The sequence below is a fragment of the Hyperoodon ampullatus genome (genome assembly GCF_949752795.1).
Source record: "Hyperoodon ampullatus genome assembly, chromosome: 11".
Classification (NCBI taxonomy): Eukaryota; Metazoa; Chordata; class Mammalia; order Artiodactyla; family Ziphiidae; genus Hyperoodon; species Hyperoodon ampullatus.
In genome coordinates this window covers 36,854,815-36,868,565 of record NC_136924.1, presented here as the reverse complement: position 1 = coordinate 36,868,565, position 13,751 = coordinate 36,854,815, and the positions used below count along the sequence as shown (strand labels likewise).

Sequence of the window (13,751 nt, the reverse complement as noted above, 5' to 3'; positions counted from 1 at the left end):
TTTAAGTGCTGATCAGGCCTAGTTTAGCTGGAAGAAGCAGAGAAAACAGAGGGAGTTCGCTGGAGAGAAAGGCATGTGCAATTGCTTTAAATTCCAAAGCAATGAGACAGCATTCCCGCCGAGGGTCTCTGCCAGCACAGGGCCAGCAGTGAACTCTGCAGCTCTGAGATCCACGGCTCCACACATGAAGAACAGCAAATCCTTTGTAAAACTGCTGTCCCGAGAGCATTTCAGCAGTTTTGTTGGTGCCCCCTTCATGCATTTTAAATGCTGGGAGGCAGGAAAAAAATTAAAAGCTTAATAATTCCCTTAAACTAACAAAAAATGAACTTTACTTTAAATGAAAATTTTGACCTCTGTGAGATACCATTCTACTTATCTTTCAAATGAATTTTACATGCTGTATTGTGTTACCTGATCTACTCTTAGGATGCTGTTTATGAACAGATAAAATTACTTCCAGGGTAATGTATTAAAATATTTGTGTAGGGACTTCCCTGGTGGTCCAGTGGTTAAGACTTAATGCTTCCACTGCAGGGGGCACGGGTTCAATCCCTAGTCGGGGAACTAAGATCTTGCATTCTGCACGACATGGCCAAAAAATTTAAAAAAATGAAAATAAAATATTTGTGTAAATATCGATTAAAATAATCTGTTTGGTTTGGCCTAGCACAAGTATTATCAAAACTGTCTCCATGCTCAGCTAAGAGAAGTCATTCGCTTTTCTGGAGCCACTGACAGGAATTTGACTCAAGGGCACATAGTACTGAAGTAGTAGGAAATGAAAAGCTCAATTACCTTGGGGATTGCTAAGGAAATAGGAAAACATTACCTATAAGCTCTAAAAAGGCAAGCGAGTATTTTACCTGTAAGATAGCTTCTCACATGCCACTGTGCATTTATAATCATACACCTATCATGTCTTTGGGGACAAGGGGACTTAATGAATCATCAGCCTAAGGAAGCAGCCTAAGTGTCCAAAGCTATAGATGCTGAGCTTAGATTATTCAGTCCAGAAACAGATTTGATAATTTCAATAAATCATTCTTGATTTTGTAGCATGAAATCAAATGATAATGCTTAGGGACAGCAGGCAGAGAACTTCACGTGGCCACTTCACCAGCCTACCGGACGGGCACATGAAAGAGGGGTTTATAAAGGAACCCTGAAAGGCTCCAGACTGATGGGGCTGAGGCTGCCAAGAAGCCCCTGCAGGAGCCAGTCTAACACCTATTTACACTTGGTTCTCATGGATACAGCTGAGTCCAAGTAAATTACTGTCAAATGAAACAAACATTGAAACAAAGGCTGAAGGAAGGTCCTAAGACCTTTTATCCATTTCACAGGGAAATGGAGATGCTCTTACAGAGAATTACAGAGGTGGAAGAGCTGACCCACATTCACAACCAAAGCCTACAATGCCTTCAACTGCTGTCTTGCAGACCCTGTCATTCATAAAGAACAAGAAAGCTTCGTGGAAAGTTCAAACCTCATGTATTGATCTATTAGTCATCTTTTGGAGATCAAAGAGCTCAAACAATCATCATGATATATATTTGTTGTGATCTCTCTCTTGTAGCTCCAAAGACTGATTCTGTTCTCTCAGCCAATTTATTAGGGTTTTAACCTAAGGGAGCTCAAGTTCACTGCTACTGCCCTCGATCCCACTGCAGGTGGGAAATTTTGCTGCCCTTAAGTGGAACTAGCAATTTCAAGTTTCTTATCATCTGAAATACACACAACCCCAATCTTCCTCTCCTAGGTGATCATAGGATTGGGGGGAAAAATCAAGAGACTCATTAGGAAAAAGCTAAAAAAGATCTGTGCTTCAAAGTAAGTTCATAGGCCACTTCATCAAGGCTTGCTGAGAGTCAGAACAGCTCCAAGTCATGAAGCTTTGTTTGCTCTTACCATTTTTGTGTATATTGGCTTCCTGTGTGGCTACAGAGGGCAGTCCCTCCATCATGGAGGTCCACTGTTTAAAGCGAGACTCTGTTCCAGCCTCCTTCCCACCAACCATGCCGTAGTCCATGCCGCCAGAGCTGAAGCCTAAAATGGAGAACCACATTTTACGTCTTTTTATAAGTTTCTAGTATCAGTAACCAAGAGTTCTGAGGCAGAACCCATGAATAGCTTCATTTGTCACTTAAAGACCAATTCACATGAAGTTTTCTTCACTCAGAAACAGATATTTTGATTCAAAATGCTGATCCTGGCTCCTGCTTGCTAAAAAAGTGACGATTCTGTTCAGGTATGAAAACATGTATGACTGCCATCTCATTAAGACCATCTCAGTGCACGTGTGCATTCACGTATCCATCTGCATCAAACAGAACGTGGGGCCAGCAATTCTCCAACTGAGATGGAGATGTCTACATGTCAAACCAACATGGTGGGCGCTTCCCCTGCGGCGCCGTGGTTAACAATCCGCCTGTCAATGCAGGGGACACAGGTTCAAGCTCTGGTCCAGGAAGATCCCACATGCCACGGAGCAACTAAGCCTGTGCGCCACAACTACTGAGCCTGCACTCTAGAGCCCGTGTGCCACAACTACTGAGCCTGCGTGCCGCAACTACTGAGGCCCATGCGCTTAGAGCCTGTGCTCTGCAACAAGAGAAGCCACCGCAATGAGGAGCCCACACACTGCAACTAAGAGTAGCCCCCGCTCGCCGCAACTAGAGAAAGCCCATGCACAGCAATGAAGACCCAATGCAGCCATAAATAAATAAATAAGTAAATAAATAAATATATTTATTAAAAAAAAAAACAAACCCAAGGGCTTCCCTGGTGGCACAGTGGTTAAGAATCTGTCTGCCAATGCAAGAGACACAGGTTCGAGCCCTGGCCTGGGAAGATCCCACATGCCGCAGAGCAACTAAGCCCGTGTGCCACAATTACTGAAGCCTGTGCGCCTAGAGCCCATGTTCTGCAACAAGAGAAGCCACCACAATGAGAAGCCCGCGCACTGCAACGAAGACCCAATGCAGCCAAAAAATTTTTTTAAATTAATTAATTAATTAATTAAAAAACAAACCCCCAACCTGGTGTAACAGCAGCTATTAAGTTGTGGCAGGGTCTCTGGCGGAAGAAAGGCTTTGCAGAGGGACAGTGATCCTGGACCTAGACGAGGTAGGTAAGTCAAGGAAACCAAGTACAAAGCTCTGACTGGTGACAATCAGGCGTGTTTAGGGAATGATGACAAGCCCAATGTGACTCCAATGCTTGGCTGCCTATGGATGCAGTGAGATGGGGAGCAATGAAGTGGCGTGGCATGTAGGGTCTTCATGTATCAGGCTGAGGAGTCTAGACCTTTTTGTCCCCTCTAAGACAGGAGATGGAATTCTTCAGCAAGTGAGGAGAGATAACTAGACCTGTATTTTACAAAGAGACCTGACAGTGTGAGAACGGGGTAGACAGATTCTGGGAGATCAATTTGAAAAAAGTTTTTATATAATGACAAAGACCCCATAGCTTGAATAGGCAACTGGCGAGAGATTCAGTTTACTTTGCCGTGTGCTGCCAGGTGTCAGGCTTTTAGCAAGGGTTTTGGCAGGTAACATTTTCCCACTGCACAGGGCTGGACAGGTGAAAGCCAGGCAGGAGAGGCTTGTTGATGTAGCCTCACAGGGTCCACCATCCATTTTGGGTCAGAATGTATTAAATACTTTTCAAATTGATGCTCAAAAGAAGTAAAGGACTAAAATCAACCACTGAAACAGGGGAAGGGAAGAATAATGAATAAAAAACAGAAAAAGGAGAATGAGCCACAGACAGGGTGGCAACAACATGCAAGCATGGACACCCAAGGAGGTCAGCAGGGTTCCTACCACGCCTCAGCTCAGGTGGCCTGCGGGGTCTATTCTTCTCCTAGTGGACGTGCAGCTCCAGCCAGGCCAGACTCCACGCTGTACCCACTTTACTCTCCTACCATCTGGTGCTGTCTCATTGGCCCTCAAGTTCCATGTATCCAAATCCCACTGGGGGCCGAGGTCACATTGTTCTCCCCTGTGCTTCTCTTGTCAGGGATAGTTTTATAAATGCACAATGAATCAAATCAGTTCTAACACCTTTCTTGACCTGTTTAAAATGTTCCTATTAATATACGGAACACTGTCCTTTCACACAATTAGTAACTGACTTTACTAGTCCAAGTGATTGCTTGCAGGGTGTGGGTGGGGAGCAGAAGTCCTTGGAATGAGCTGGAAATATTTCAGTTTAAACCCTTCGTTTTATTTTATATATTTATTATTATTTTTTAATTAATTTATTTATTTTTGGCTGTGTTGGGTCTTCGTTGATGTGCGCAGGCCTTCTCTAGTTGCGGTGGGCAGTGGCTACTCTTTGCTGCGGTGCGCAGGCTTCTCATTGTGGTGGCTCCTCTTGTTGCGGAGCACGGGCTCTAGGCGCATGGGCTTCAGTAGTTGTGGCTTGTGGGCTCCAGAGCCCAGGCTCAGTAGTTGTGGCGCACGGGCTTAGTTGCTCCGCGGCATGTGGGATCTTCCTGGACCAGGGCTTGAACCCGTGTCCCCTGCATTGGCAGGCAGATTCTTAATCACTGCGCCACCAGGGAAGTCCCCGAACGCTTCTTTTTAAAAAAGAAGAGTTTAAGATATTTTCACTTTTGTCCTATGTGGCTAAAATGAAATGAGACTGGAGGACAGGGAGGTTGAAAGGAACAAGGGCCTTCTCTGATACAGCTTTAGTGGCCTACGTGGGTTTACTCCTTGGGCAAATTACACCTCTACCTTTGACTTAGAAAACCAGCCCAAAGTGCCTGGATTCCAGGCTATCTGAAAGCTCGGTTCTAATCATTGAGAAACAGCTTTTGAAAATAAGCTGGGATTCTGGTGAAGATTAAAAAGAAGAATGTAAGGATTAGTAAGATAAGAAACCATTCCTTATATATTAATTTTCTTTAAAGTTGCTCTAAAATTTAAAACTCACAATGAATTAAAGTTATTTAATTTCAGCTGCTTAGAGTTCTTCTGTGACACATAAAATGTAGAAAATTAGTAAGAGTTATAAATCATAGGAGAGAAAAGAGTTTGAGCAGTTCCCCCTGAACCTTAGGTAAAGTGGGCATCTTTCTCATTAGAAACTTGTGGATCAAATGCCAACACGATATGGCAGCACTGTAACTAAGCAATAAAGTGTGGTAAGGAAAAAAAAAACTGAAGAGGGCAAAAAAAACAAAAACAAAAAACCCAAAAAACCACAGGAGATAACAGTGCCTTGAAAGGTCCAATCTACAAACGCAAAACTATGGGAGGAAAATCAGTGCAAGGTTGTATGTAACTGTATCTTTCTTTGATGTCACATAGTAACTGGCCTGACGTTAGAATAGAATGTGCTCAACAAATCTGGATGAAAGGAATTCTGTGCTCTAGAGGCTGCATTAACAGAAGGCAGAGGGCACTCCATTCGTGACCTCTGGGGCTGCTCATGAGCTATCACACCTCCAAACCCAGGAAAACACTGACTTGACTGTCCTTGCTATTTCATCAAACCAAACTTCCTCAGTCCATCAAGTAGCCTCCAGTAATTCTCCAGTTCCCCGACACAGAACTTCTAATCAAACAAGTCATTTATTTCAGTCCAATGAATATTTATGGAGAGCCTAATTTGTGCCAGGCTCTGTGTTAGGAGCTAAGGTACAATCAGAGATAAGACATGCCCCTTGCCTTTCCAGGGCCTCATTTCACCAGTACATTCCTTTTACCTCCCTTATCATTCTTACAAATACAAGCTCTTGGTTACCTTATCTGTCCTTACCAGAATTACTTTCTTTGCCACACACTCTAATTCGTTGTCTATTCATCACTACCACTTGTCTCAGGGCTTACCTCCTTAAGGAAACTCTCTCAACTGAACTTGTCCTTAACTGATCACTCCTTCACTCTCTTTGCCGTAGTTCTGTATTTTCCACTATTACTTTGGTTGCAGAATAAAAAACAAGTTCCTGGAGTTTCATAATAATTATAAATGGATAAAGAAGATGTGGCACATATATCCAATGGAATATTACTCACCCATAAAAAGAAACGAAATTGAGTTATGTAGTGAGGTGGATGGACCTAGAGTCTGTCATACAGAGTGAAGTAAGTCAGAAAGAGAAAAACAAATACCGTATGCTAACACATATATATGGAATCTAAAAAAAAAAAAAATGTTTCTGATGAACCTAGAGGCAGGACAGGAATAAAGATGCAGGCATAGAGAATGGACTTGAGGACACGGGGAGGGGGAAGGGTAAGCTGGGACGAAGTGAGAGAGTGGCATGGACATACATGCACTACCAAATGTAAAATAGATAGCTAGTGGGAAGCAGCCCCATAGCACGGGGAGATCAGCTCAGTGCTTTGTGTCCACCTAGAGGGGTGGGATAGGGAGGGTGGGAGGGAGATGCAAGAGGGAGGAGATGTGGATATATGCATATGTATAGCTGATTCACTTTGTTATAAAGCAGAAACTAACACACCATTGTAAAGCAATTATACTCCAATAATGATGTTAAAAAATAATAATTATAATAAAGAATAAATTATAAAAGAAACAAATCATCCACAGTTGCCCCTTTAATACAACTGTTCTAATCCATGTCCACATGCACATGTGATACTGACACATCATAATACCAGGAAAGATACAGTTATTCTTCTGCTATTTCTACTATTCATCTACTCTCTACTATTCATCTAATCTCTACTATTCATAACTCTACTTTTCACTGGATATACCACACACAGAAATATTACATATTTTGATAAATTTTAAACATAAAAAGTAAAATTTTATTTGACATGCCCTTCCTGATGAGTGACTTTGCTTCTCGATTAGTTCAGATATTTGTGAGTGACTATGACTTAATACTAGAATGAGATCTAGTTCACACTATTCCTATTTAAAAAAATTTTTGTAGTCTTGATAAAGCACTAAGATATCTTACACAAATAAGGGGAAAAGGAGGAGCCTTGTAATTACATCAGTTATTTCTTTACATTCCTTTTTAGGTATATTTCCTCCCCACCCCCAGTTCAATAAAACAAATACTACTTTTAGTATTTAGTATATATTTAGTATAAATACTAATTTTTAGACAGGTCATTATCACGTGACAATTCAATTAGGTATATTTTCCATTTTGCTAAAAGCAGAAAATTAGAAACCATCTACTTTACAAAAACAATCAGCTAGGGGGATTTCCCTAGTGGTCCAGTGGTAAAGAATCCACCTTCCAATGCAGGGGATATGGGTTTGATCCCTGGTTAGGGAACTAAGATCCCACATGCCGCGGGGCAACTAAGCCTGTGTGCCACAACTACTGAGCTCGCGCACCTCAACTAGAGAGCCTGAGTGCTGCAAACTACAGAGCCCACGAGCCCTGGAGCCCACGCACCACAACTAGAGAAGAGAAAACCCTCATGCCACAACTAGAGAGAAGCCTGCACGCTGCAACTAGAGGGAAGCCTGCGCTCCACAATGAACACCCAAAGCAGACAAAAAAAAATATTTAAAAAAACCAGAAACAAAAATAGCTAAAGGTAACCCATTAAGCAGTCATGAAAGTCATTCAACTTTTTAATTCTGAGAAAATATACTAGTAGAGGCTTTATCAATATTTATTAAGAAACTTAATTATTCTTGCTAGTCTTTAACCTACAGGTATTTTTTTTTTTTAGTTTGCTATAACTCAGCACCATTTATACTCATGTATATTCATTCATTTTATTACAGCTTTGCCATATAATCTTTTTTGAAAAAAATTTAACCTGTGTAAATGCTTTAACTATATTTTCATCAAAATCTTACAGCTATAGATTTAATTTATTCAAAATAGCCAGCCAAATCAGACTTGTTTTCAGTCCCAATTTTTCAATTCCAAGAAATGTGGTAATATGAATTAAGGAGAATTGTAACTGTGAAATAAATTGCAAAATGCATCTTCTAAGGCAGGTTATAAGTGGTCAGATCACAATTAATATAAAGACCTAATAAAATTAATTTATCCATTGTTTAATAAGTGAGCAGATGTAAATAAGTCAATATGTTCTTCCTCCTTACTTAATTTGGATTATAATGCAGAACTAAATTTTTAAGTTACTTATAAAACAGGAATATGATTTTTTTAAAAAAACATGGAATTTCTTCAGTAAATGTACATATGTATATATACTGAACTCTGACCTTTAGTCATTAGGAACAGTTGAGTATAATAATCATAAACAACACGATTAATCTAGTAAGACATCATGATAAAATTTTTCTGTATATTTAATAAATAAGAGAGGTATACACTGCTAAAAATTAACAGATTTGTAGCCAACACATAATTTTACTTTTAAATAGGGGGCAGCAGATAGTAAAGATGTTATAAAGACTGTCATTGAAATAAATACATCATGATTTTAGGTTTTTAACAACTAATTGACCAGTGCATACCCAGTCTAAAGGAAATCACATAAAAGTTTATCCACAGGCTTTACCTGATTCGCTGTGAAAACGTCTGTTTCAAAGAGTCAGTCTCACTAAACTATACTGCTCAAGCTGTTCAAAGGTGCTTTTCTTTTCAACTAAGACATACCCTCAGGATGAGTACTGAGAAGGCCTGAAAAGAACTGTGTTCTTAAAACAAGTGGAAAAGCCACTTGTGGCCTCCAGATGCTCTCTTTGCTTTATACGACTGGATTCCTTTTCAAGAACTACGCACCCTTTGACTAAAGTGGATGTAAAAGAAGCACAGTTGCCCCACTTCACTATCATGTACAGTGTCTAAATTCAGGACAACTGAACACACACCAACACACCCAGGCTCTTATGTCAAGCTTCATCTGTAACAGAAGACACTATTCAGAAGGTGAAGACTGGAAACCCAGGGGTAATGGCACCATCATTAGTCATCAAGGGAGGCTTCCTCCTTGCCTGGAACCTCAGAGAAGCATGCTCTAATAGGATACGGGATGGTGGAGAATCTGCCCTTCTTTTATGTCATATGGAAGAAAGTTTATTTTGAATTTAAAAGTCAGTTCTCAGGCAAATCATTTTTAAGTACAGTTGGTAGAACTTGAGGATCTGTAAATTAATTCCCTTACAACTATACAGGATCAAGGAGTCCTTGAACTCTCTGCTCTTCTCTGGATGTGGCCTCCCCAGGGGGGCAGTGGGCACCTCACAGAGCACAGAGAGCAGGACCATTTGTCCAGGGTCACTTTGTCACCTGGGAGTATGGATTTCAAGTCTCCCCAGACTCTTGTATTTGAGTTTGCAGAGAACAGTATGGTCTTTACTGAAAGAAAATCTAAATGTTGTCAGTCTGAGAAGAAACACGCTGTGGGGTGTGGTACCTTTTTAATTTTTTAATTTTATTTTTAAATCACTGTTGCCTCACTGATTGGACTCTGCTTACAACATGTTCCCCAGTTCTGAAAGAGCTACGATTTGCCTGCCAACAAATTCTTGATGAATGTCAAAGGTATAACTTTACTTGTGCTAATTCTATTTAAATCAGATGAGATACTAATATCAGAAGAATTTTATCAGTTTGCCTTACAATTTTAATATCAGTTCCCCATTTTTTCAAGAGAAGGTAATTTTATCTGGAGAGCTAAACGCCTCAACTTGTACATAATTTATTAGATTATAACCTCAGACGTGTGTAGCAGTCACAGCAGGTACAAACATTTAACTGGCTTGAAAAAATTCCTGGTGGTAGGAGAGCTGATTGCCACTCACAAGTAATAAAAGACTGCTTTGGACCCAGAGAAGGTGGAGGCCTGTCTCTGTTATTTACTGTGTGGTGAGCTTCAGGAAACCACTGAGACTCTAGGATATCAATAACTCAGATATCTCACCTGAAAGAGAGGGATACAAATATTCACCTACCCTGCACAGCTGTTGTGAAAACAGCGTAATGTAGGTCCAACCCCCAGGCTGAGAACATGACTGGCAGGTATTTTTCAACAGGCAGTTTTCATTACTTCACAGCTTACCAGAACCATATCCAGGTATTGGCCCTTTGGTTTGAAGGTCTGGGAGCCCCACATTTAGAGCGTTGGGGACCATGTTGTCCAGATGCGGCTTGGGCCCAACGGGATGAGACGGCGAATGTTTCATGCTGGGCTGCCTCTGCTGCTGCTGCTGCTGCTGCAGGGCACTCACCATTCGAGCCAGCTGGAGGCGAGCAGGCGCAAGGGAAAACGGACACGTGAGAAGCCAACACCCTGAACCTCACGGGGAAAGGCGGCATTTGAGTCGTGTTTGCCATCGAAGAGGTTAAGCAGAGATGCATTCCTCCCGTGGAGCACCAGGGGGACCCTTCCAGTGCCACGTACCTGCTGCTCCTGCTGCTGGCGCACGGCTTGAGAAAGCTTCCTCTGGTTCTGTAACAACTGCTGCTGTTGCTGCTGCTGCAGGAGCAGCTGACACGCCTACAAAGCAGGGGAGAAAGAGAGGACGAAAGTTTCCTAAGATAGACTTACTGGGAAAATTGAAAGGGCCTGTGAATGAATCAAGTGCCCGTAAGGGAAGCACCACCGAGTTCCCAGTCTACGGGTCACATTTACCTGCAGTTGAGCTGATATATCAACCCTTAAGCACACTCAACAGTTTGCATGAAATGAAGCAAATAAAAGCTAAAGAGAAAAAAAAAAAAAGAAAAAAAAACAAGTAACCTTTTTAGCTATAGGAGGAAAATCTGCTACTTACCAACTGAAACTGGGGAATTTGTGGAAGCTGGCTCAGCATGGCAATTTGTTGAGGAGATAACTGGGGCCCCACATTGAAAAGACCTGGATTCAGGCCACTGTTGGGAAACTGCTTGAGCATTGAGGCAGAAACCTAGCCAAAAGAAGGAACTTTCAGAATTTATCAAAATAAAATATTTTTTTTCCTGTGAAATGAATCTTATTAGAGCTAAAGCAAGCACTGCCAATTTTTTCCTTGAAAAATGTTTATGAAAAATATTAAACGACTGGGAGAAATACACCAAAGTGTTAACAATGGTTGTCTTTGAGTGGTGAAATTACAGGAGCTTTTTAATTCTCTTTTTAGACTTTCCAGTTTTTCTACAATAAAAATTATGAATTTTACAATCTAGAAAATATCAAGAAAAAAAATTAATGATAATACAACTTTTGTCTGAGAAGTTAATTACTGGAAATGTGCTATAAAGACATCCACTGAACCCACTCAATGAGTAAGTGCCGTGGAGAACAAACTTACTCCCTCTTCCATGAGTGGTAAATAGCATTCTGGTCAAAAGCTTAGTTCTAGAGGCAGACTGTGTGGACCTGCCATTTCTAAGGTACAGGACTCAGAGCAAGTGACTTACTTAACCTTTCTAAGCCTCACTTTCCTTATCTCCAAAATGGTTGTTTGAGGATTTTACGAGTTAGTCCATGTCAAATGCTTAGAAATGCACTCCGTACATGTTCATATTATTTCACAGGATGGTTCTTCAGATGTCCAGACAATGATTACAGCTCCCCTGCATCTCATCTCCAGGCTACATATGATCAGTTCTCTCACCTGTATCTCATTCAATTTCTCAACGCAGAGCCCAGGACAGAAAAGCCATTTCCTAAAGTTGTCTAATACTGGGTAGACCTGGCCATCACTAACCATTCTTCTAAAAGCCATGCTTTTAACAGTTCCTAAGATCTCAACTTCTCTTATGATCATATCATATCTCCTAACTCACACATTAAGCCTACTGTCAATTAAAATCTACAATATTAACATTGCAGATGGGGCATTAGATTAAAACTACATGGGGCGTTTTACTCCCCCATGTAATTTTTAAGCAGCTGGGTTTAAAATTTTTATTAATTTATGTTTTGATCCTTAGGACTTTACATTTATCTTTATATGCATGGCACATAGCAGATGCTCGATAAACACCTATTAGATGAATGAACCTCTCATATTTTAACTTACTAACATTCACCCCACCAAGTTATTTTCTACCTATTATTTCACTTATTCCCAGTTTGAGTTTCCCCATCTGGTGACTGATGGGAATGTTGAACTTGACAGAGCTGAAGATAAATCTAGTCACGTGCCATTAAAAACGTCCTTCCAACCTGCAACTGGTCTAAGTCCAGGAATAGTCAATCATTTCTAATCAACACAACTGTTTTAGACAGCTTGTCAAATGACTTGTCAAAATAGAGATACAACAACTTTATTGTTCCTATAATCCAAAATTTTTTTACCAATCAGTAAAGAAGAAGAAAACGAGTTAAGTTCAAATATGTTAGCAAACTACGATTCTCGATTCCTAGTACAGGTGCTCAGAAACCATGTTTTTGATAATCTTGTCTAGAATCTTGCTTGGAATTGGCATCAAGTTCATCAGTCTTTAAGCCACTTTCCTTGTTCTTTCAAAATTAAAAAAAAAAAAAAATTCCCCCATTCTCCTTACTTCATTGTAGGGGAGAGGTGCTTCCTTCCCATTGCTGACCTGAGGCTCCACACAGAGGGGCATCTACCTTTATCATAACACTCTGGGCCTCTTTCCCTTACATCCTGGCAGCAAGCCCACAAGGAGGAGTGCCCTATTCCAGTTACTAGGGGGTAAGTTTGGAATTCAGTATTAGGAAGCTCACATTCTCCAGTATCAGCTTTCTCGGTAGTAAAGGGGATGTTTAGGCCCCTGGAAGCCTTCCTCTTTTTGTCTTAAAAATTCAGGATTTGGGGCTTCCCTGGTGGCGCAGAGGTTGAGAGTCCGCCTGCCGATGCAGGGGATGCGGGTTCGTGCCCCGGTCTGGGAGGATCCCACGTGCCGCGGAGCGGCTGGGCCCGTGAGCTATGGCCGCTGAGCCTGCGCGTCCGGAGCCTGTGCTCCGCAACGGGAGAGGCCACAACAGTGAGAGGCCCACATACCACAAAAAAAAAAAAAAAAAAAAAAAAAAAATTCAGGATTTGGGCAGGAAAGAGGGGTTGCCATTATTAAACCCTCCTCCTTGAAGACCCCAATCATTCTTCAAAGATCACAGTCAGGGCTCTGCAATTCTTTCCACAAATTCTTTCTCTGCTGTAGGATTTAATGCATCTTAAACCCTTTTGGTTGAACACCCTTACTCTTAACAGAGAAGACAAAAGCAGTAAAAATTTTCTTTCCACTTAATCAGTCAGCATTATATGAAGAGTCAAAGCTATGATTCCTTTCCCAGTCACCACATTGCACCAAACCAAGCTCTAAGACACTTCTGACCTGCCTACTTTTTTACAAGCCTCAACTTATTTTGTGTTTTAATCTCCCAGCGTGACTCTCACACATTCACCCTTGCTTGCATACCCTAACTTTCCATCTTTTAAAAATGACCCTATAAATCGCGAGTCATCAGAAAGCTTTCATCAGAAGGCCATGGGGTCTTCCCATGTTACCTTTCTTTAGCATCACAGTCAAGGTTAAATTCTTCAGCTTCCTAATACTTTTGAGTCACTGTCTCTGCTACATTCTCAAGAATATCTGCCTATCTTTTCTTTGACAGTTTCTAGTCTAAAAACATCTAAGTTCAAGTTTCCTATACTTGGCTCACCAACTCGTTTTCTTCCAAGATCTCAGGCACTTGCACTTAAACTATCAATTCTCTCATTTTGGAAAGTATTTTGATTTAAAGTAATAGTTTTCCCAGCTGCTTCCTCTCTACTCTCTACGAGATGCTGAGTGTTGCCAACCAATTAAAAAACTTGTTTGACGCTACTATATAAAAAACAGATAAACAACAAGGACCTACTGTATAGCATGGGGA

General features: G+C 41.0%; 1 protein-coding gene across 1 annotated transcript in view; it reads right to left on the bottom strand.

Moving 5' to 3' along the window:
* The window catches only part of TNRC6B (trinucleotide repeat containing adaptor 6B), a gene marked incomplete at its 3' end in the record, with an annotated part of 197,954 nt that overhangs the window by 11,086 nt on the left and 173,117 nt on the right, over positions 1–13,751 (bottom strand). The window contains exons 16-19 of the mRNA XM_079716010.1: positions 10,702–10,833; positions 10,329–10,424; positions 9,987–10,167; positions 1,912–2,049 (exon numbers count right to left, since the gene is read on the bottom strand). Coding sequence (XP_079572136.1) covers positions 1,912–2,049; positions 9,987–10,167; positions 10,329–10,424; positions 10,702–10,833 — 547 coding nt within the window. The remainder of the gene's footprint in view (positions 1–1,911; positions 2,050–9,986; positions 10,168–10,328; positions 10,425–10,701; positions 10,834–13,751) is intronic.